The sequence below is a fragment of the Zea mays genome, chromosome 1, assembly GCF_902167145.1.
Source record: "Zea mays cultivar B73 chromosome 1, Zm-B73-REFERENCE-NAM-5.0, whole genome shotgun sequence".
Taxonomy (NCBI): domain Eukaryota; kingdom Viridiplantae; phylum Streptophyta; class Magnoliopsida; order Poales; family Poaceae; genus Zea; species Zea mays.
In genome coordinates, this window is record NC_050096.1 from 187,233,877 (window position 1) to 187,258,320 (window position 24,444).

General features: G+C 52.7%; 1 protein-coding gene across 1 annotated transcript in view; it reads right to left on the reverse strand.

Annotated features, from left to right (window-relative positions):
• Window positions 1-3,295: 3,295 nt before the first annotated feature.
• The window catches only part of LOC103645111 (glycine-rich RNA-binding protein 3, mitochondrial), a 59,624-nt gene continuing 38,475 nt past the window's right edge, over window positions 3,296-24,444 (reverse strand). The window contains 6 exon segments of the mRNA XM_020542862.1: window positions 3,296-3,351; window positions 3,354-3,530; window positions 3,533-3,893; window positions 4,107-4,276; window positions 4,360-4,421; window positions 11,051-11,067. Of these exon segments, the coding sequence (XP_020398451.1) occupies window positions 3,296-3,351; window positions 3,354-3,530; window positions 3,533-3,893; window positions 4,107-4,276; window positions 4,360-4,421; window positions 11,051-11,067 (843 nt within the window).

Here is a 24,444-nt window from a genome sequence, read left to right on the forward strand (position 1 = left end):
GCGTTGCAAGTAGGAGGGCCCCGCTTATCATCCAGTGCGTTGCAAGTGGGAGGGCCCCGCTTGTCATTGTCTGTTGCTATTCTAGCAAAGAGAAGGTGTTTTTTGGACCTTCGGCTTAAAGCCTTCATCCATATCGCAATCTGAATTTATCATTTTAACAAATTAATATTGCGAGGGGCTACTGTTGGGGGCCTTCGACTTCCGAAGGTCCTCAAAAACATGATTTAACGATGTTTCTGGAGTATAATACATGAACAGGTACCTTCGGACTTGAACCCTTCGGACTTGAGTCAAAATCACAATGTGAAGAAGCACAAGGGAAACGAAGGATGGAACAGAGCCGAAGCTGTGCACAAGGGAACTTTGGCATGATGACAGAAAAAAGGAAACCGACTTAAAGGGGAAAGGCTATTTAGACCCCGATGAATTACTATGGAGTTATTAGCAAATGTAAAGGGCCTGGATGTAATTTTACATGGGTTGCGTCCCGTGTCTATAAATAGATGAACAGTACTCCCGTACTGTTCACGCGGACTGGGAATTTGCTTTTGCGTCACGCTTGTACTTTTACCTTCTTTCAAGCCGAAGGTATTTTTGTAACTTGTTATTATTTTTATTTTTCTTTAATAATAAAATAAAAATGATTTGATGGTAATAAATAACTGTTGGTATTGTCTTTTATATCCCATATGTTTCTTTCCTCGTTTATATGTCGCTTTGACGAAGGTACGTCCTTCGCAATCTTCGTCCGAAAATCATTATCTCTCAAAGGGATATAATGCTTCGTAGGACGAAGGTCTTTAACGTTTAACATTCTCTGTGTTGCCTTGTTCTTGACTCATAGCATTTGAGAACAAGTCCCCAACATCAGCGTTGGCATCTGCATTGGCATCTGAGGCGGCATCTGCGGAGTCATCTGAGGTAGCATCTGCGGAGTCATCTGAGGTAGCATCTGCAAAGCATATACCCACGACATCATCGAGGGTGTCATTTGGTTGTGGGGACCTATCCTAGAACCCTGTAACAAGAGAATAAGTGTCATGTTTACGATTTAAAACTCTAACTTGATAAAGTTGCACAAGTTTACTTGTGATGCATCACCATGCGAAGATGCGAGGTTCACTGGTGGAGTCGGAGTAATGCTTTGCTAAGGTATTCCGCTACCGTACGTCTGCAAGCAAATAGATTACCAATTGTGCATTTAGAATCATTTGGAAAAACTGACAAATAACTAAATTGAAGTCGAGCTATTACCTATTGATGCATCCACATATACATATTCTGAGATTGCATCATTTGCATATGTTGTCGCATTTGTTGCATGTCCTGTCGTAGTTGTTGCATCTCCTCGTCCTGTGCAGATGATCGTCGAGGCCGACTGGTCCCCACAAAGGAGGATGACTGCCTACTATAACTTTGGCGGTCCACAACGCCATCACTGATAGAAAATCTGCATAGAGTGTTTATAATATATACAATAGGATAAAATCACAGTTCTCAAAATAAAACGAATCGACAATATAAATTACCTCCCATGTCGCACACCTCCACCAGCCGCATAAAGCTGCCGCCATGTCAAAATCAGTTGTCATCCAGTCAACGCCTGGTCCATGTTTCTCTCGCATGGTTTCAATATAGCTACCCTACAAAACATTGTTTTCAAATAAAATTGCAAAATTACAATTTTGAGTCAGTATTCGGACGTACCAACTTTTGTGTCGCAATGTCGTCACAAAAGAATCTCCAGGTGATCCAGATCTGGACCCTTGTGTCCCGCAACATACGTCTGGACAATGGTAGGCTCGACGCCATCTCAAGAAGCCTGCAATACAAGATTACATGTCCACAGATTTGTTTTAAAAAAAGAATTAACAATCATTTACCTTACCAGGCGTTTAGCCTTGCCGGTGTGACCATCAGCCCCAAAATGGTTGAGACCAGGCTTACTCAACCGGTTTCCATGATTTCTATCTAATCTAGCTCTGAACTCATCTAAAGCCCAGTAATCGCACAACCACAGCCAAGCATCTGGATGCTGGCTCAGCCAATCCATCTCACTTTCCCTATACTGCGTTGCTGTCAAGTGTATTTTCTTAGCCGCCTCTCTACTCATGTTAGTCTTCTGGCGCTTATGCCAGACGACCACCGCATTGACTCATGCATCATACATCATGCCCTTCACAACTCTTTTGGGCAGTGATGTTAAAAACCTGTCGCACGTGTTGATCATCAAGGCTCATATCATCAGGCAAGCAATATTGTTCCTATAATATAGATAAATTATTGTTTGTTACCATTAAAGCGAAGTACGATAAAACCATGGAGTGAGAAAAATAACCCAGAAGCTTTCCCATACGGTGTCTGTGTGGGACCTACCACAACGTGTGCAAACGAATCGGTATTGTTAAAATATTCAAAATATATGGAATAGAAGTTCAAGAAAACGAGTATGGAGATACTTACATGTTCATGGAACCACTGAACAAAGGAAGGACCGTCACCCCGTTTAAGTGTAGGTCATCCAATTCCTTCAATGTAAGTCGTTGAGAAGTTACCCAATACTTGTTGTCAAAGATTTCAAAATATGGATGAAGTTCCTCCATATTGTTGTACAAGAAAAGCGGAGGCGACGGTTTACGGTGCGGCCATAGGTGGCGCGTCCGGTGGCGGCTCGCGCGTTGGAGCCGGCGTGGTGGCGGCTGATGACGGAGGCAGCGCGTATGGAGGCCAACACTGTGGTGGCTGGCGTGGTTAGGGCACAAGCTCTTGAGAACGAGAGAGAAGAGAAGTCGAGCGCATGGATTTTAAATCAACTAAGAACGTCGGCCAGGGGTGGGCCGACATTCTTATCACCTTAAGTACGTCAGCGAGAACATCGCCCCGCGCACAGGCCAACGTTCTTAACGCTAAGTCTATTGGTCAACTTAAAGCGACGTTCTTAACCTATTTAAGAACGTCAGCACCGACGTTTTTTCATGTAGTGGTGCTAAGTGATAGACTTAGCCTGCTAATGCTCACACAACTAATATGCTCCCATAGGTATGCTTACAAAGAACCTTAAGTAAACCAGACACAACTTTCAATATGACATCTATGCTGGATCACTACAAGATATGGGATACAAGTTAAAAGCTCGCGTGAACTGAAAAACATCTACACATGACATTAACTTGGGCTTGAAGCTTCAAGTAGCTGGATATTTTTGAGAGATGCTGGGTAGTGGGTGCTCTCCAGTGAGAGGCAGCAAAGATGTAGGGAAGTTTTAAGCCAGGTAAATCATTCAGGGCTCTTCTTGTCATGCATACGGGTGATATCGTCCATATCCACCAGTGAAGCTTCCCCTATTTTCCCAGGTGTGCTAGCAGATCCATAACCACCTAGTGTATGATCATATGCACCACCATAGGCGGTGACACTAAAGCCAGAATTACCAGGGCCACCAAAGCTTTCATCAGCATCACCACCAAACCCAGAATTACCAGGGGCACCGAAGCTCTCATCACCGCCACCACGCCTGTAGCCACTAAGTCAGCACCAGCATAAGCTCCACCAAAACCTCCTCCATATAAACCAAAGCGATTGTGATAATCAAATGAAAGCACAGTTGTGGCTCCATAGCCCCCTAATCCTGCATAGTAACGACCATATGTACTACCAAAATCACCCGTCCCACCATAGTTGCCTAGCCTACCACCGAAACCCGTGTCACTCCTATAGGGACCAAATCCACCACCCCTGTAATTTGCATAAGCATTGGGCATTCCACCATAGTTGTTAGCCGAGGGGTGGTCCCTAGAGCCACTATCATATGCTAACCTAGCATTTCTACCATATAATGGTGGTGGTGGTGGTGCATTGGAGGATTTCTTTGGTTCTGCTTTCTTGATCTCCACCTACAAACAAAGCAAATGACCTAAGCTTGGTCAAATAACCTATGGCCCTTTCTATCAATTAAGCATGATTTTCCATGGAATAGCACAACTGATGACTTAGAATAGAAGAATGCATTTTCCTTTTGTTGACATTACTTTACATATTTTACCGTGTAGATACACAATGGATGGGATAACCATCTGTGACATTTCTACAAGGAACTACAGACTCACCTTTGAACTAGCAAGGTCAATCATATTTCCATTTGCTAACAAATCATCTACAACTTACTCAGAAGCAAAAACTATAAATCCAAAGCCTCGAGAACGTTTGGTCTCGTGATCAAACATAATCTGGTGGTCTACCATAGTCCCATATCTTGCAAAGAAACTCTTGACATCATCTGATCAAGATTAACAAATAGAACAATCATTAGGGCAAAATCAATGTAAAAGGCTAATCCATCATATGGCATACTGATGCTACCTTCTGTTAGTGTTGAGGGAAGCTCACCAACAATTATCTTTTTAGTCTTGAAATCCTTAGAGCTAGATTGCATCGAACCTTTTGCTATGTGTTGGGGGCATGCTTCGTCGCCGAAGATCCTGTAAGAAGAAACACCTTCGGCAGATTCTCTCAAAAGCAGTGTCGAAGCTATCATCCATAAAGCTTCGGCATAGTGGCATGTCTCAAGACGAAGGACTGCACCGACTTAAAGATGAAATGACCGATTGATCCATGAGATTCTGTGTCATAATTGTAATCTTTTGTAAAGGGCATGAATGTAATATCTCACAGGTTGTGCCCTATGCCAATAAATAGATGAACAGTACCCCCGTACTGTTCACGCTGGCTTGTATTCACTCGCACGTCATACTCGGATTCTCACCTTCTGTCAAGCCGAAGGTATAAATGTAATTCAATATTATCCATGTTTATTCATGATTACATAATAAAAATGTCTAAATGATATCATATGATTATTCATGTTTTTTATGTGTCATATGATCCTGCTTTCCATTGTATATTGAGATGATGAAGGTACGTCCTTCATGACCTTCGTCTGAAGATCATTATATCCTAAGGGAAATAATGCTTCGAAGGACGAAAGGACTTTAATCATTAACTTTTGTGTTGCCTTGTTCTTAATTCATAGCTGTCGGCGTTTCGAGACCGGGGGGTCCCTAGGCCGACGAGTGAAATGTCGCCGCGTGCCCCAGCCCAGATGGGTCGGCGCGAGGCCGAGCGCGAAGGGGGGAGAAAGGCAGCCGGAGACGGGTGTGAGAGAGGTGGAAATCCCGCGGCCTTCGTGTTCGTTCCGCGCCCAGGTCGGGTGCGCTTGCAGTAGGGGGTTATAAGCATCCACGCGGGAGGGGGAGCGAGCGGCCTCACGCGAGCGCCTGTCTCGTCCTCTTCCCCGCGCGGCCAACCCTCTGTAAGAGGGCCCTGGTCCTTCCTTTTATAGGCGTAAGGAGAGGATCCAGGTGTACAATGGGGGGTGTAGCAGAGTGCTACGTGTCTAGCGGAGGAGAGCTAGCGTCCTAAGTACATGCCGTCGTGGCAGCCGGAGAGGTTTTGGCACCCGGTTCGTGTGGTGTCGTGGCCGTCGGAGGAGCTCTGGAGCCTGGCGGAAGGACAGCTGTCGGGGCTGTCGAGTCCTTGCTGACGTCCTCTTGCTTCCGTAAGGGGGCTGAGAGCCACCGTCGTCACAGAGCGTGCGGGGTGCCATCATTGCCTATCTGGCAGTGAGCCAGACGGGACACCGGTCTTGTTCCCCGTAGCCTGAGTCAGCTTGGGGTAGGGTAATGATGGTGCCTCCTGTCGACGTGGTCGGTCCGCACCCTAGGTTGGGCGATGTGGAGGCTCCTCCGAGGTCAAGGTCGAGTCTGTCTTCCGTGGCCGCGGTCGAGTACGAGCCCCTGGGTCGGGCGAGGCGGAGACCGTCGGCTGAGGCCAGGGCTGAGTCCGAGCCCTGGGGTCGGGTGAAGCGGAGTTCGTCGTCTTCTGGGGCTGAGCCCAAGTCCGAGCCCTAGGTCGGGTGGAGCGGAGTTCGCTGTCTTCCGGGGCTGAGCCCGAGTCCGAGCCCTGGGTCGGGCGGAGCGGAGTTCACCGTCATCCGGGGCTGAGCCTGAGTCCGAGCCCTGGGTCGGGCGGAGCGGAGTTCGTCGTCTTCCGGGGCTGAGCCCAAGTCCGAGCCCTGGGTCGGGCGGAGCGGAGTTCGCCGTCTTCTGGGGCTGAGCCCAAGTCCGAGCCCTGGGTCGGGAGGAGTGGAGTTCGCCGTCTTCCGGGGCTGAGCCCGAGTCCGAGCCCTGGGTCGGGCGGAGCGGAGTTCGCCGTCTTCCGGGGCTGAGCCCGAGTCCGAGCCCTGGGTCGGGCGGAGCGGAGTTCGCCGTCTTCCGGGGCTGAGCCCGAGTCCGAGCCCTGGGTCGGGCGAAGCGGAGCTTCCTATGGTGCCTGAGGTCGGGCCTGACTGCCTGTCAGCCTCACTCTGTCGAGCGGCACAGCAGTCGGAGCGGCGCTGTCCTTCTGTCAGGCCGGTCAGTGGAGCGGCAAAGTGACTGCGGTCACTTCGGCTCTGTCGACTGGAGGACGCGTGTCAGGATAAAGGTGTCAGGCCAACTTTGCATTAAATGCTCCTGCGATCTGGTCGGTTGGCGCGGCGATTTGGTCAGGGTTGCTTCTTGGCGAAGACAGGGCCTCGGGCGAGCCGTAGGTATGTTCGTCGCTGGAGGGGGGCCTCGGGCGAGACGGAGATCCTCCGGGGTCGGCTGCCCTTGTCCGAGGCTAGGCTCGGGCGAGGCGTGATCGAGTCCCTCGAATGGACCGATCCCTGACTTAATCGCACCCATCAGGCCTTTGCAGCTTTATGCTGATGGGGGTTACCAGCTGAGAATTAGGAGACTTGAGGGTACCCCTAATTATGGTCCCCGACAGTAGCCCCCGAGCCTCGAAGGGAGTGTTAGCACTCGCTTGGAGGCTTTCGTCGCACTTTTTTGCAAGGGGACCAGCCTTTCTCGGTTGCGTTTTGTTCCGGTGGGTGCGCGCGAGCGCACCCGCCGGGTGTAGCCCTCGAGGCCTCGGAGGAGTGGTTTGACTCCTCCGAGGTCTTAATGCCTCGCGTAATGCTTCTGCTGGTCTGGTCGTTCCCTCATGCGAGCTGGCCGTAGCCCAGGTGCACGGTCGGGTTCCAAGTTCTCGGGCTGGTATGTTGACGCTATCAACGGTTTGGCCGGAGCCGGGTTTGCGAGAGCAGCCCCCGAGCCTCTGCACAGGGCGAGAGGACGATCAGGGGCAGACTCGACTTTTTTACATACGCCCCTGCGTCGCCTTTCCGCAAGGAGGGGGGAAAGCGCCATGTTGCCCTCGGTGGGCGCCGAACGTGGTGTCTCCGGTGAGCTGCTGGCGGGTAATCCGAGCGGACGTCCGTGCCCCATTTGTTAGGGGTCGGCTAGAGGCCCAGAGGCGCGCCCAAAAGTACCTGCGGGTCATCTGCCGGACCCGGTCCTCTGTCGACGGTGTCCGAGGGCTCGATGCCTCCCTCTGATGGGATTCCGTTACAAGATCGTTCCCGCTGGTCCCGGAAATGTCCTAGGGTACCTCGGGAGCGTAGCCCGAGCCTTGGTTATGTATCGAACGTACCCATGGTCATCCCTCGCTCTGTGTTTGAGGCAGCTGTGAACCCTTCGGGGGCCAGCCTACGAACCCCTGATCAGTAGTGGGCGCGGAGCCCGAGTGGCCTGAGGCAGCCGTTGAACCCTTCCGAGGGGCCGGCCTTCGAACCTCTGACCAGTAGTGGGTGTGGAGCCCACGTGCTCTGAGGCGGCTGTTGAACCCCTCCGAGGGGCCAGCCTTCGAACCTCTGATCAGTAGGGAGGCTTGGAGCCTGTTTCCTTCACGGAGAAGGGTCCTTTTCGGGGTATCCCCCTTTCCCGGTCCCTGTTGTAAGAGAGAGAAAGAGAAAAAGGAAAAGGACACAAAATCGAATGACGCGGCGTACCTTTTTTGACGCGGTTATTATGGCGAAGGCGAAGCGTCGCTCGCTTCCCCTGCCAGAGACGCCGCCTGTCCCGCCACGGAGTTAATGCGACGGGGGCGAGTGGTTCGCGGGACGGCCGTTGCGCGTGCGCGAGCCGTTCGAGGAACGGAACACGGGCGCGTCGTCTTCACGCCGTGAGAGAGGGCTCTCTCACTGCCCCAGGATGGGACATAAGCTTGGCTGACGACGTGACCGCCGCTCCCGCCCCCCTGCCACCGCCATCACTGCCGGCCCATTTTTGGCCACATTGACCGTCGTGCCTGGCTGGCACTGCTGGGTCGTACGCAGGGTTGCCTCGAGTCGCAGTACTGGTTCCGCAGTTGAGGAGGCGTGGCAGTGGTGCGAGTGGCGGTGCAGTTGCTTGCACGTAGCGACCGGCACGCCAGTTGCATGACGCGTGGGCGTGGGCTTCCATGCTGGGCGCGTTGGAAGTCGGAGAGGTGCGCCCACTTGGCGCGGTTGCATGCCGCCTGCATGGCTGCCCGCCCTTTTGCCCGCTGGTCCGGGCAAAAGTGGAGAACTGCTTGTAACCGCTTGGCGGTTGCATGCACCACGCGCGGCGGTTTGGCTTCTTCTGCTCTGGGCCGGCTTGCATGACGTGTGGGACCCAGCCCCCGCGTCGTAGGGGGAGGACCTTGGAGCGTGTTGGAGAAGACTCAGCCCACGGCGGCTGGGGACACAAGTAGGGAGAGTCGCCTTTAAAAGGAGGGTGACCCCCTTGAAAGGCGACCATGTCTTCGCGCTCCCTTATGCATCGTGTCTTTCCACCTTCCGAGCCCTCGGATGGGGGATGCCCGCAGTCCTTTCGCCTTGTCGTTGGAGGAACACAACTCCATGGGAGTCGGTACCTTTCAGCCATCGTTCGGCTTCAAGGATTTTCATCATGCAGCCCGGCTGCACCCCTCCGCCGGTGGTCACCTAAGACGGTGACCACCAGCCCCTGGATGGGGAGAAGCAAGCCGGGCTGTGATCTTGGTCCCGCCCTCAGCTTCAAGGATGTTCATCATCCTTGCTGGGGCGGAGAGCGAGGCGAGCCGGGGCTCTACCTCCCGCGCGGGTCGGCTGGCCACCTCCTCTTCCAGCTTCTGGTGGTGGAAACCATCCTCCAGCTCTGCGGAGGAGGCGTCCTCCAGCCATGCCGGGGAAGGCGAGCTGTTGCTGCCCAGCTAGGATGCAACATTCCGCCCTCTTCCTCGCTTTCGTGGCGAGGACGGGAGCGAGGACCTGCCGGTGCGCTTTGGAGCGGCCCGCTCTTTGGCTTTGATGGCTGGTTCGCGTCCCTTGAGTGGGAATGCGAACGAGAGCCTTCCGGTGGCCGCGTCCATCCTGGGACCATGGCTGCTGCTACAGAGGTCGCTGGCGAGTCGCCCGGAACTCGTCGCCCCGCAGGCTCCCCGGTGTGGAGGTTGTTCATACCCGCGGGGACGAAACCGGAGTTCCGTTTGTAATGGCACTTTGAATGCAGTGTTTTTGTTCATTGTGGCTGTCGAGGCCTGAACATGTATGTATTTTTGGCACGGAGCCGTGTTTTTTCCTCATTTTCGAGCACTAAGACTCGCCTGTTGGTTGTCTGAACCGCTTCACCAAGCGTGAGTCGCCCCGTGCAAAGGTGACGAGCGAGGTATCCGTATCCCGGAGGCGTAGGAGTCCCTTGGCTCGGTCGGCCTTGCTGTCCGAGGCTTCTCTTGCTTAGTTAAAGGAACCCCTCGGCCGCTCTTCGATGAGCCGAAGCCAGGGGTAGCGGTGTCAGCACGGACAGAGGCCGAGTTGGCTCGAAAAGAAGACTTGGTCAGACGGAGCCTGGCCAGGTCGTCCGTTAGCGGGACCGACGCCGGAGTTGATCTGTCGAGGCCTCGGGCCAGGCTGATGTCTTCGGGGGACAGCTGGCCGAGGCCTCGGGGTGACCAGCCGAGCCGCCTGCTCGAGCCGGATTCTTGGAGGAGACCCTCGGACCGTGTCGCCATCAGAGGCTAGGTCGGACCTCGCCGAAGGTGTAGTTGACGCCGAGGGTGCTGCTGCTCCCTTCAACCGTCAAGATCCGAGCCTGCAGGATCGGATTATCTTGTAGCGTGTGTTTTCTGCGGCCGCCGAGGCCCAAACACACCCTCGCCGTGTTGTAAAGCTGCGTTTCTTTTCCTCTTGTTTCGAGTATCTGGACTTTTTCGTCGGTAACAGAATTGTCTGTGCGAGCGAGAGTTGCTTCTCACGAAAGGTGATGAGTGAGGTATCCGTATCCCGGAGGCGTAGGAATCCCTCGGCTCGGTCGGCCTTGCCGCTTACGTGCACTCTTACCCGTCCATTGGGTTCTGTCACCGACGCAGTCGAGAAGGCTCGAAGAATCGCTTTGGCAGAGGAGCTTTCGAACGTGAAGACTTGTTCGGTCCGCGGAATCACTTATCCGAACGTGAGTTACTTATCGCAGAAGGTGATGAGTGAGGTATCCGTATCCCGGAGGGGTAGGAGTCCCTCGGCTCGGTCAACCTTGGTTGCTTACGTGTACTCCATCGTTTTCAAGATCCACTTTCGAAGTAGTCGAAAAGCACGAAAGACATTCTGGCAGAAAGGATCTTTTCTCGAGGAAAATTTCGACGCAGAGGGGGTACCCCCCTTTTAGCCCCCGAGGGAGGGTCGGGCTTTGCCGAGGCAAGGCTGACCCTTCCTTGATGACTAAACTTTGCGTGGAAGCGAGGTATATGAACAACTTGAAAACATCTTAAGGGTAGAAGCGACGTAGGTGTTGGATGTTCCAAGCGTTGATGTAGACCTCGCCTTGACTGTTGGCCAGCTTGTACGTTCCGGGCTTTAGAACTTTGGCGATGACGAAAGGCCCTTCCCAGGGAGGCGTGAGCTTGTGCCGCCCTCGGGCGTCCTGTCGTAGCCGAAGCACCAGGTCGCCCACCTGGAGGTCTCGGGACCGGACCCCTCGGGCGTGGTAGCGTCGCAGGGACTGCTGGTACCACGCCGAGTGTAGTAAGGCCTTGTCCCGAGCCTCTTCCAGCTGGTCCAGCGAGTCTTCTCGACTAGCTTGGTTGCTTTGATCGGCATAGGCCCTCGTCCTCGGGGAACCGTATTCTAAGTCTGTGGGCAAGATGGCCTTGGCCCCATAGACTAGAAAGAACGGCGTGAAGCCCGTGGCTCGACTCGGCGTTGTCCTCAGGCTCCAGACCACCGAGGGGAGTTCCTTCATCCATCGCTTGCCGAACTTGTTGAGGTCGTTGTAGATCCGAGGCTTGAGTCCTTGTAGAATCATGCCGTTGGCACGCTCTACTTGCCCATTTGTCATGGGGTGAGCCACGACGGCCCAGTCCACCCGGATGTGGTGATCCTCGCAGAAGTCCAGGAACTTTCTGCCGGTGAACTGGGTGCCATTGTCGGTGATGATGGAGTTTGGGACCCCGAAGCGATGGATGATGTTGGTGAAGAACGCCACCGCCTGCTCGGACCTGATGCTGTTTAGGGGTCGGACCTCGATCCACTTGGAGAATTTGTCGATGGCAACCAACAGGTGCGTGTAGCCCCCGGGTGCCTTCTGCAAGGGGCCGACGAGGTCCAGACCCCACACAGCAAAAGGCCAGGTGATGGGTATGGTCTGCAGTGCCTGAGCGGGCAGGTGGGTCTGCCTCGCATAGAACTGACACCCTTCGTAGGTGCGGACAATTCTAGTGGCGTCGGCCACCACCGTCGGCCAGTAGAAACCTTGCCGGAAGGCGTTTCCGACAAGGGCTCGAGGTGCTGCGTGGTGGCCGCAAGCCCCCGAGTGTATCTCTCGTAGGAGTTCCTGACCTTCGGCGATGGAAATGCATCGTTGGAGGATGCCCGAGGGGCTGCGGTGGTAGAGCTCCTTCCCATCTCCCAGCAAGGCGAACGACTTGGCGCGTCGCGCCAACCGCCGAGCCTCGGCTCGGTCGAGGGGTAGCTCTCCTCGGTGGAGATATTTCAGGTACGGGGTCTGCCAGTTTTGATTAGGCGTGACCCCGCTTCGCTCCTCCTCGACACGCAGTGTCTCGCCCTCGGGGGGTGAGGGTACCTCGGGCTGATCCGAGGATGCCTCGGGCCAAGCCGAGGGTGCCTCGGACTGAGCCGAGGGTACCTCGGGCTGGGCCGAGGGTGCCTCAGGCTCGGGAGTGTCGTTGATCTTGACGGAGGGTTGATGCAGGTCTCAAGAGAAGACGTCCGGGGGAACCGTTGTTCGCCCCGAGGCTATTTTAGCCAGCTCGTCCGCAGTCTCGTTGTAGCGCCGGGCGATGTGGTTGAGCTCGAGCCCGTAGAACTTGTCTTCCAGGCGCCGAACCTCATCGCAGTAGGCCTCCATCTTCGGGTCGCGGCAGTGGGAGTTCTTCATGACTTGGTCGATGACGAGCTGCGAGTCACCGTGAGCGTCGAGGCGTCGGACCCCTAACTCGATGGCGATGTGCAACCCGTTGACTAGGGCCTCGTACTCAGCCACATTGTTGGACGCCGGGAAGTGGAGGCGTAGCACGTAGCGTAGATGCTTTCCGAGGGGCGAGATGAAGAGTAGGCCTATGCCCGCTCCTGCCTTCATCAGTGACCCGTCTAAGAACATGGTCCAGAGTTCCGGCTGGATCAGATCTGTTGGGAGCTGGGTGTCGACCCATTCAGCCATGAAGTCCGCCAAGACCTGGACTTGATGGCCTTCCGAGGGGCGAACGAGATTGTTTCGCCCATAATTTCCACCGCCCACTTTGCAATCCTACCTGAGGCCTCTTGGCACTGGATGATCTCCCCTAGGGGGAAGGATGACACCACAGTTATCGGATGAGACTCGAAGTAGTGTCGCAACTTCCGCCGCGTCAGGATCACCGTGTACAGCAGCTTCTGAACTTGTGGGTAGCGGATCTTGGTTTCGGACAGTACCTCGCTGATGAAGTAGACTGGCCTCTGAACGGGCGATGCATGCCCCTCTTCTCGTCTCTCGACCACAATCACGGCGCTAACCACCTGAGTGGTCGCGGCGACGTAGATCAAGAGGGCCTCTCTGGCAGCGGGGGGCACCAAGATCCCGAGGGCTTCCTCGGCCTCAGGGGTCCAAGTGAAGCACTCGGCCTTCCTTAAGAGGCGGTACAGAGGCAGGCCTCTTTCGCCGAGGCGCAAGATGAAGCGGCTCAGAGCCGCAAGACATCCCATGACTCTCTGTACGCCTTTCAAGTCCTTGATGGGCTCCATGCTGGTGATGGCTGCGATCTTCTCCGGGTTGGCTTCGATGCCCCGCTCGGAGACGATGAACCCTAAGAGCATGCCTCGGGGTACCCCGAAGACACACTTTTCGGGATTGAGCTTCATGCCTTTCGCCTTGAGAGACCGGAATGTCACTTCAAGGTCGGAAAGGAGGTCGGAGGCTTTCCTCGTCTTGACTACGATGTCATCGACGTAGGCCTCGACCGTCCGACCAATGTGTTCGCCGAACACATGGTTCATGCACCGCTGGTACGTCGCGCCCGCATTCCTCAAGCCGAACGGCATGGTGACATAGCAGTACATGCCGAAGGGTGTGATGAAAGAAGTCGCGAGCTGGTGGGACTCTTTCATCCTGATTTGGTGATACCCGGAATAGGCATCGAGGAAAGACAGGGTTTCGCACCCAGAAGTGGAATCCACGATTTGATCGATGCGAGGCAGAGGGTAGGGAACCTTCGGACATGCTTTGTTTAGACCAGTGTAGTCTACACACATCCGCCATTTCCCTCCTTTCTTTCTCACAAGCACAGGGTTGGCAAGCCATTCGGGATGGAATACCTCTTTGATGAACCCTGCCGCCATTAGCTTGTGGATCTCCTCGCCTATGGCTCTGCGCTTTTCTTCATCGAATCGGCGCAGAGCCTGCTTGACGGGTCGGGCTCCGGCTCGGATATCCAGCGAGTGCTCGGCGACATCCCTCGGTATGCCGGGCATGTCCGAGGGACTCCACGCGAAAACGTCGGCGTTTGCACGGAGAAAGTCGACGAGCACTGCTTCCTATTTGGGATCGAGCTCGGAGCCGATCCGGATTTGCTTGGAGGCGTCGCTGCTGGGGTCGAGGGGGACGGACTTAACCGTCTTCGCTGGCTCGAAGTTGCCGGCGTGACGCTTCACATCTGGCACCTCCTTAGAGAGGCTTTCCAGGTCGGCGATGAGGGCCTCGGACTCGGCGAGGGCCTCGACGTACTCCACGCACTCCACGTCGCATTGGAACGCGTGTTTGTACGTGGGGCCGACGGTGATGACCCCGTTGGGGCCCGGCATCTTGAGCTTGAGGTAGGTGTAGTTGGGGATGACCATGAACTTCGCGTAGCATGGCCTCCCCAGTACCACGTGGTAGGTTCCTCGGAACCCGACCACCTCGAACGTGAGGGTCTCCCTTCGGAAGTTGGAGGGCATCTCGAAGCAGACGGGAAGGTCGAGTTTTCCGAGGGGCTGGACGCGCTTCCCGGGGATGATCCCGTGGAAAGGCGCAGCACCTGCCCGGACCGAGGACAGATCGACATGGAGGAGCCCGAGGGTCTCGGCGTAGATGATGTTGAGGCTGCCGCCTCCGTCCATGAGGACCTTGGTGAGCCTGACGTCGCCGATGACGGGGTCGACAACGAGCGGGTATTTCCCTAGGCTCGGCACGTGATCGGGGTGGTCGGCTTGGTCGAAGGTGATGGTCTTGTCGGACCAGTCTAGGTAGACTAGCGCCGCCACCTTCATCGAACAGACCTCCCGACGCTCTTGTTTGCGGTGCCGAGCCGAGGCGTTCGCCGCTTGCCCACCATATATCATGAAGCAGTCGCGGACCTCGGGGAACTCTCCTGCCTGGTGATCTTCCTTCTTGTCGTCGTCGCGAGCCCTGCCACCCTCCGCGGGTGGCCCGGCCCTGTGGAAGTGGCGCCGAAGCATAGCGCACTCCTCAAGGGTGTGCTTGACGGGCCCCTGATGATAGGGGCACAGCTCCTTGAGCATCTTGTCGAAGAGGTTGGCACCTCCGGGGGTTTTCCGAGGGTTCTTGTACTCGGTGGTGGCGACAAGGTCCGCGTCGGCGGCGTCGCGTTTCGCTTGCGACTTCTTCTTGCCCTTCTTCTTGGCGCCGCGCTGAGTTGACGCCTCGGGGGCATCTTCCAGTGGGCGGCCCTGGGGCTGCTTGTCCTTCCGGAAGATGGCCTCAACCGCCTCCTGGCTAGAGGCGAACTTGGTGGCGATATCCATCAGCTCGCTCGCCCTGGTGGGGGTCTTGCGACCCAGCTTGCTCACCAGGTCGCGGCAGGTGGTGCCGGTGAGGAACGCGCCGATGACATCTGAAACGGTGATGTTGGGCAGCTGGGTGCGCTGCTTCGAGAATCGCCGGATGTAGTCCCGGAGAGACTCTCCCGGCTGCTGTCGGCAACTTCAGAGGTCCCAGGAATTTCCGGGGCGCACGTACGTGCCCTAGAAATTGTCGGCGAAGGCTCTTGGTCGACGGGCGGTGACGAAGTCACGTCAGGGACTGATTGCACCATCGTCCCAGGTACGAGGGTGACGCCCAGCAAGCCTTTCGTGAGCGTGCTGGCGTCGTCCGTTTGCTCGGAATTGGCGTGTCGCGGGGAGACGGCGCTCGTCTTCGTCTCAAACGCGAGGTCGATGCCCGACGCGCCCCATGTTGGGGCGCCGGCGCCGTCGACTTGCTCGACAGCCGACGAGGGGCCGCCTCCTGCTTGACCTTGGTTGCCCCGCCTCCTCCTCCGTCGGCGGGGGAGAGGGCGGGGTGAGCTTGAATGTTGTTCTTCCACCACGCGGGGAAGACGTCGTCGATTCCGCCGCCAGTGGGCGGGCTATCGGCCGCCATTGTCACTGTCACACGGCGGGGGAAGGAGTATCATGTCGTAGCTGCCGTTGAGGGACATGAACTCAAGACTCCCGAAACGGAGCACCGTCCCGGGCTGGAAAGCTGGAAAGGTTGCTGGAGACTGCCCATCTGGAGCTTGACGGGAAGCTGTTCGTCAACACGCAGCAGGCCCCTACCTGGCGCGCCAACTGTCGGCGTTTCGAGACCGGGGGGGTCCCTGAGCCGACGAGTGAAATGTCACCGCGTGCCCCAGCCTAGATGGGTTGGCGCGAGGCCGAGCGCGAAGGGGGGAGAAAGGCAGCCGGAGACGGGCGTGAGAGAGGTGGAAATCCCGCGGCCTTTGTGTTCGTCCCGCGCCCAGGTCGGGTGCGCTTGCAGTAGGGGGTTACAAGCGTCCACGCGGGAGGGGGAGCGAGCGGCCTCACGCGAGCGCCTGTCCCGTCCTCTTCCCCGCGCGGCCAACCCTCTGTAAGAGGGCCCTGGTCCTTCCTTTTATAGGCGTAAGGAGAGGATCCAGGTGTGCAATGGGGGTGTAGCAGAGTGCTACATGTCTAGCGGAGGAGAGCTAGCGCCCTAAGTACATGCCGTCGTGGCAGCCGGAGAGGTTTTGGCACCCGGTTCGTGTGGTGTCGTGGTCGTCGGAGGAGCGCTGGAGCCTGGCGGAAGGATAGCTGTCGGGGCTGTCGAGTCCTTGCTGACGTCCTCTTGCTTCCGTAAGGGGGCTGAGAGCCGCCGTCGTCACAGAGCGTGCGGGGCGCCATCATTGCCTATCTGGCGGAGCGAGCCAGACGGGACACCGGTCTTGTTCCCCGTAGCCTGAGTCAGCTTGGGGTAGGGTAATGATGGCGCCTTCTGTCGACATGGTCGGTCCGCGCCCTAGGTTGGGTGATGTGGAGGTTCCTCCGAGGTCGAGGTCGAGGTCGAGTCTGTCTTCCATGGCCGCGGTCGAGTCCGAGCCCCTGGGTCGGGCGAGGATGAGACCATCGGCTGAGGCCAGGGCTGAGTCTGAGCCCTGGGGTCGGGCGAAGCGGAGTTCGTCGTCTTCTGGGGCTGAGCCCAAGTCCGAGCCCTGGGTCGGGCGGAGCGGAGTTCGCCGTCTTTCGGGGCTGAGCCCGAGTCCGAGCCCTGGGTCGGGTGGAGCGGAGTTCACCGTCTTCCGGGGCTGAGCCTAAGTCCGAGCCCTGGGTCGGGCGGAGCGGAGTTCGTCGTCTTCCGGGGCTGAGCCCGAGTCCGAGCCCTGGGTCGGGCGGAGCGGAGTTCGCCGTCTTCTGGGGCTGAGCCCAAGTCTGAGCCCTGGGTCGGGCGGAGCGGAGTTCGCCGTCTTCCAGGGCTGAGCTCGAGTCCGAACCCTGGGTCGGGCGGAGCGGAGTTCGTCGTCTTCCGGGGCTGAGCCCGAGTCCGAGCCCTGGGTCGGGCGGAGCGGAGTTCGTCGTCTTCCGGGGCTGAGCCCGAGTCCGAGCCCTGGGTCGGGCGAAGCGGAGCTTCCTATGGTGCCTGAGGTCGGGCTTGACTACCTGTCAGCCTCACTCTGTCGAGCGGCACAACAGTCGGAGCGGCGCAAGCGGCGCTGTCCTTCTGTCAGGCCGGTCAGTGGAGCGGCGAAGTGACTGCGGTCACTTCGGCTCTATCGACTGGAGGACGCGTGTCAGGATAAAGGTGTCAGGCCACCTTTGCATTAAATGCTCCTACGATCTGGTCGGTTGGCGCGGCGATTTGGTCAGGGTTGCTTCTTGGCGAAGACAGGGCCTCGGGCGAGCCGTAGGTATGTTCGTCGCTGGAGGGGGGCCTCGGGCGAGACGGAGATCCTCCGGGGTCGGCTGCCCTTGTCCGAGGCTAGGCTCAGGCGAGGCGTGATCGAGTCCCTCGAATGGACCGATCCCTGACTTAATCGCACCCATCAGGCCTTTGCAGCTTTATGCTGATGGGGGTTACCAGCTAAGAATTAGGAGACTTGAGGGTACCCCTAATTATGGTCCCCGACAATAGCATTTGAGAACAAGTCCCCAACATTGGCGCTCACCTCCGGTGAACTCACTTCCACTTTTTGAGCTGATGGCTTCGTTCAACAATCAAGCTGAAGCTGCTTCGGTTACGAAGCTGGTGCTCCCGATAACAGGCGGTCCATGCTCAGAGCTAGCCAACAAGAAGCAGAAGGAGGCCCATAGAAGGGTACAACATGTTGGGGTGCAGGGACCCTTCATCAAGTCAAAATTGTCCCACATCCCAATTACCATCTCCCAAGAGGACCTTCAGCTTAAGGATTACCCTCACAATGATGCTATGGTCATATCTTGTGTCATCAAGGGATTTCTAGTCCACAATGTTCTGGTTGATACAGGCAGTGCAGCGGATATCATATTTGCTAAAGCCTTCAGACAGATGCAAGAGCCAGAGGATAAGATCCATGATGCTACACACCCTCTTTGTGGTTTCGGAGCTAGGCAGATTGTAGCACTTGGCAAGATCACAATGCCAGTGACCTTCGGATTTGTCCACAATACAAGAACTGAACATGTTGTGTTTGATATTGTTGACATGGAATACCCCTACAATGCAATCATTGGTCATGGAACACTCAACGCATTCAAAGCAATTCTTCATCCAGCATATATATGCATGAAGATACCTTCGGATCAAGGGCCTATTGCTATTCATGGAAGTCAGGAAGCTGTCAGAAAGGCTGAAGGAAATTGGACAGACTCAAAAGCAATCCACAATATAGATGGAGCCCAAGCTTGTGAACAGTATAAGTACAGAAGAGAGAAGGCTACTTCGGCTGATCAGCCGAAGCCCATGCTTCTATGTGAAGACATAGCAGAGTAGAAAGTATTGCTGGGGTCCCAATTATCTGAAGAGCAGGATAAAACCTTGATAAGGTTTTTATTCAACAACAAAGATGTTTTTGCATGGTCAGCCAACGATCTCTATGGTGTCAACAGGGACGTCATTGAACATTCACTCAATGTCGATCCATCCTTCAGACCCAGGAAGCAAAAGCTTTTGAAAATGTCTGACGATAAAGCTGAAGGTGCTCGGAACGAAGTCAAAAGACTCCTCAGTGCTGGTGTCATCAGAGAAGTAAAATACCCAGAATGGCTAGCCAACATTGTTATGGTGAAGAAGGCCAATGGTAAATGGAGAATGTGCATTGATTTTACTGATCTGAACAAGGCTTGTCCAAAGGATGAGTTCCCATTACCAAGAATAGATTCTCTAGTAGATGCAGCAGCTTCGTCAGAGCTCATGAGTTTACTAGATTGTTATTCAGGCTACCACCAAATCTGGATGAAGAAGGAAGATGAGCCAAAGACCAACTTCATAACCCCCAGTGGTACATATTGTTATCTTCGGATGCTTGAGGGGCTCAAGAATGCTGGAGGAAGCTTCAACAGGATGATAGCCAAGGTTCTTCATTCTCAGATAGGCAGAAATGTACTAACATATGTTGATGATATCATAGTGAAGAGAACGAAGCAAGAAAACCACATTACTGATTTGCAGGAAACATTTGCTAATTTTAGGCAAGCTGGCCTAAAATTAAATCCAGAAAAATGTGTCTTCGGAGTGAAGAAGGGCAAGTTCCTTGGCTGTCTAGTTTCAATGAAGGGGATCGAAGCCAACCCAAGCAAGATCAAAGCTATCCTTCGAATGGAGCCGCCAAGCACAAAGAAGGGGGCCCAACGGCTGACAGGAAGACTGGCATCTTTGAATCGATTTATATCTAGATCAGCAGAAAGAGATTTACCATTCTTTGAAGTACTAAAGTTAGCTAAAGTTTTTCAATGGGGCCCAACTCAACAAAAAGCTTACGAAGAGCTGAAGCAATACCTGATTGATTTAACAACATTAACTCCACCCGTGCTAGGGGCTCCATTGCTATTGTTTGTGGCAGCTTCGCACTCTGCAGTGAGTGCGGCACTTGTACAAGAGAAGCTTGAAGGACAAGCTAAAAAGGAAGTCCCAGTATACTTTGTCTCCGAAGTTTTGAGTTTATCAAAGAAAAACTATATAGAATTGGAGAAGGTGTTGTATGCTGTGTTAATGGCGTCCAGGAAGCTTCGGCATTATTTTCAAGCATATCACATAATTGTTCCTTCATCACAATCCCTGAAGGATATCATGAGGAATAGAGAACCTACTGGAAGGATTGGAAAGTGGGCCGCAGAGCTTAATGAATTCACTATTGACTACGTGCACAGATCTTCAATTCAATCCCAATCGCTAGCAGATTTCATCGCTGATTGGACGCCAGGGGCTCACGAAGAGGGGACAAGCAAAGATTACGAAGCTTGGATAGTGTTTTGCGATGGTTCTTGGGGAGCCTTCGGTGCAGGAGCAGCTGCGGTCCTAGTGGCACCTTCAAAAGTCAAAACATGTTATGCAGTCAAACTGGATTTCAGTTGCACAAATAATATTGCTGAGTACGAAGCACTTCTATTGGGGCTTCGGAAATTAAGGGCAATGGGAATAAGAAGGGCCATCCTAAAGACTGATTCTCAAGTTATTGCTGGCCACGTGGACAAAAGTAGCAAGGAACGAGATCCGAAGCTTGAAAGATATCTGGATACAGTTCAAAGGTTGGAAGCTTCCTTCGAAGGTTTTTCTGTCAAGAATATTCCAAGAGGCAAAAATGAGCATGCAGATTTGCTAGCCAAATCATCGGCTCAGGGGCTCCCTCTACCCTCGGAAGTATTTTTTGAAACAATAAAAGCACCTTCGGTTGAGCTCATGGAGAGAGCAGTGTTACTATTTCTCCAGTACACAGTGAAGACTAGAGAACTGAAATAATATCTTTCCTCTAAGGCAATTGTCTTTCATGTGACGAAGCTTATAACAAGAGAATGGAGGCAAGAACAAGTCCATATGTGATAATAGAAGGGGAATTGTATAAACATGGAGTTTGTTCACCACTCCTCAAGTGTTTATCAAGAACTGAAGGTATGGAATTAATGAAAGAGATACATGCAGGTCTGTGTGGATCTCACATTAGATCTAGGCCCTTGTTGGGAAAAGTTTTTCGACAAGGATTTTACTGGCCGAAGGCAGCTTCGGATGAAGCAGAATTAGTCCAAAAATGTGAAGGCTGTCAAAAATGTGCAAAAGACCAGAAGCAACCTTCATCTCTCACTCAGTTAATACAGCCTACTTGGCCGTTGCAAAGGTGGGGCCTCGATTTGCTAGGCCCACTTCCACCAGCACAAGGAAATCTAAAATATGTTGTGGTGGCGGTAGAGTATTTTTCCAAGTGGATTGAGGCGAAGCCTTTAGCCACAATAACTTCGGTCACCGTCCAGAAATTCTTCTGGCAAAACATTGTTTGTCGCTTCAGAGTGTCGAAGGCTATTACTGTAGACAACGGAACACAGTTCGATGCTGAAGCTTTCAAGGAATTCTGTGAACAAATTGGCACGAAGATTCATTTTGCATCGGTCAGACATCCGAAGTCAAATGGACTTGTTGAAAGAGCTAATGGCATTATAATGACGGGAATAATGAAGTTAATCTTCAATCAGCCCAGAGGAAAGTGGCCATATGAATTGATCAAAGTGGTGTGGAGCCACAACACAACAATATCAAGGTCAACAGGTTTTACACCATTCAAACTATTGTTTGGTGACGAAGCAATAACCCCAGAAGAAGCTAAGGCAGGATCAATAAGAACAGTGGCTTCGGCAGAGGACAAAGCTGATTATTCTATGGCAAAAGATGCTATAGAAGGGATCAGGCTTCAGGCCATGGAGAATATCAATAAATACCAAGCCGAAACAATAAAATGGTGTGACAGAAAAGTTTAGCTAAAGAACATTAAGCCAGGGCATTTGGTACTTCGGAGAGTGGCCAACCCAGATACAGTAGGCAAGCTACAGCTCAAGTGGGAAGGACCTTTTCTGGTAGTATCTTCGTCAAGACCCGATTCTTACAGATTGAAGGATATGGACGGCAACAACATTCCTAGATCTTGGAATGCGGATGAGCTTCGGCAATATTATGTCTAGTTTGATGTAATCTTTTTATTTTTCCTATGGCACCCTTTTCCTTTCCAAAGGGGGAGAAAGGTTTTTAATGGGGCCATAGCATGTAATTTCTCTTTTTCTTATTCAGCTCTACGAGAGCAAAATCCCCCAAATATGTAAATGTAAAAGTTGAGCATGCAGCATCGAGTGCAGGGAAAAAGGAAAAAACAGGGAGAAGCTTGAAAGTCATCCCTAAGGGGATGCAGAGCACGATGAAGCTACAAAAAAGCCGTTCCTAAGGGAGCGCAGTGTAAGTTTTCTGCTCAAAAGTCATTCCCAAGGGAATGCAGAGCTTACAACGAAAAGTCAACGCTAATACCGCCGAAATATAAGACGAAGCGCGAAAAGTCAACGCGAATACCGCCGAAATAGAAGGCGAAGAAGTTCAAAAGACGTTCCTTAGGAAATGCAGAACTTACACCGAAAAATAAACAGTGCAGCCGAAAAATAAACGGCAAAGAGATTTCAGTCATTCCTTAGGGAATGAAGGTTGTGGATGAAGCTTCGGATGTGTGTTTGGGCATTCATTTGCACGACACATTACATCATACATTTGCATTCATAAACATTCATTTAGACATACATAGGATCATCATCATCATAACATACAGACATAGGCAGATGCTTCGGCTATAAAGATAAGGCTTCGGCAAAAAGAAAAAGAAGCAGTTTCATGCTTCGTTGTGTACGAAAAGAAGGGAAGGTGTTTTTCGCCTTCGACTCAAAAAATACTAGTTTCGTCCACATCAAAGCAGTTTATACATGGACGAAAAGGTAAAAATATATTACAAGGTATGTACAAATTTATAGAATTAGTATTTGATTCTTAAACTACTAATATTTTTACAACGATATTACAAGATTTTCTCTAGAACTTTTTCAGCAAGGTCTTCAGCTTTGACATCATTGAGCTTCGGATCATCTGAGCTTCGGATCACCTGTCAAGCTTCGGCTCATTGTTCCTCAGCATCGTCATCCTGTACATATTAACATGGTATGAGAGAAGTGCAGAGTTCAAGAAAAAGGTAAAGTAACAGGCACAAATTTTTTACCGGCTTAAGGTGGCTTCGAGCTTCGTCGCCAGCCATTTTTCGCTCGCCTTTTACCCATATTTGAGTTATGAATCTATTTCCTATACTCTGAGCTAGGCTGGGGATATCAATTAAATCTGCCAGTGATAAGCTAAAATTTGGTCTGTTGACAATGTTTCCATGTGTACAGCCAGATTTCATGAAGGTTTCCGGCGTGTCCAGCTATAACTTCGTCGAGTGCATCAACTTCGCCCTCAATGTGTTCGAAGGTTTCCGGCAGGTTTTCAACCGAAGGACTAAATTTCTCAGCGCTGGCTCCAATCGAGTTGAAAACCTGCTTTAGCCGCTGCAGGCACTAGTTGCCGAAGTCTACGCATTTTTCTTGAAGTTCTTTCAGCGATTTCCGCAAATTTGAAATTTTCTCAGCTTCAGCTTCGAGTTTGGCTTCAAAATTTTTCTTCTCCATGGAGAGTTCACTATTCAATATAGCAATTTTGGCCTGGGCCTCCACCAGTGAACCTTCCATGGTTTGAAGTACGAAGTCTTTTTTCTCCAGGGTAGCCTCATGGTCTTTAATCTTCTTCTCCAGGCCCTCAATTATAATTTCGTTATTTTTGTCCTCGAGGTCTTGTTGCATCCTCAGGACTTTGCTCAGTAGTAAGCTCTGATAAAATAAGCTTCATCAGCAAACAATCTTCATATCAAAGGAATAAAAAGTTAAGAATTTTACCTTAAAGTTAGCATAAATTAGGCTACCAGCGATATGCTGCCGCCGGTACCTGCTGAGGTCTGCCTCAACCTTCGGGAGGCCAACACTCTTCGATAGAGTGCCGACAACCTTCGCCCTAGTGTGGTCCTGAAGGCATCCTAAGCTTTCTTCGTTGACTCCCCCGAAGAGTAACGCACCTGGTCTGTACCCGCAAGATATAGCATACTCTTTCAGTTCTTCTTTTTCAGCCTTTGACAATTCTTGCTGTGGCAGAACCACCCAAATTATTCCAGCTTAAGTGCCTAACTCACGCCTCAGGGGCCGTAACACACTTAAATCGGAATAACCCGTCAGTCCTTCAGATCTAGTCTGATAGAGCCACTTAACCAGGATCAAATTCCACAATCTCACTCGAAGGTGAGTCACAGAAGAAATACAATAAAACAGGAAACCTCAAATTAAGTACTGAATTATTACATAAATCGGAGTTTTTGAGTAGCAAATAAAGTTCACAAAATAAAGTGCAGTGGATAATCGATGTCGTCGGTAATGAGGAAATGGGCAAGGCCTAGCCCACTACTCCTCATGCTCCTCTCCTGCCGGAGCAACATCCCACTCGACCGTCCAACCCGGTGGTAGGGTGGTAGGCCAAGTCACACCATCAACCATTTCCTGCATGGTACCTGCAAAAATGGTGCCACAAGCAAGGCTGAGTATACTAATACTCAGCTAGAATTAACCGGTGTGAGGAGTCTACTCCTCTACCTCTAGACTATGCAGCTGTTTGGCTGAGGGGTTTGGTTTGCCAAAAGCACTAGCTGTTTCTAAAATCAATTTTTAGCTTTTTAAGTTCTATCATCATTAACTTAGCTAGATTTGCTCCTTCTAAGCATTCATGGTAACAATCAATTAGTTCAATCAACAAGTTATCTCATATAACCACATTTCACTTCTTACTCGATGCAGTACAAGGAATCAAGCAG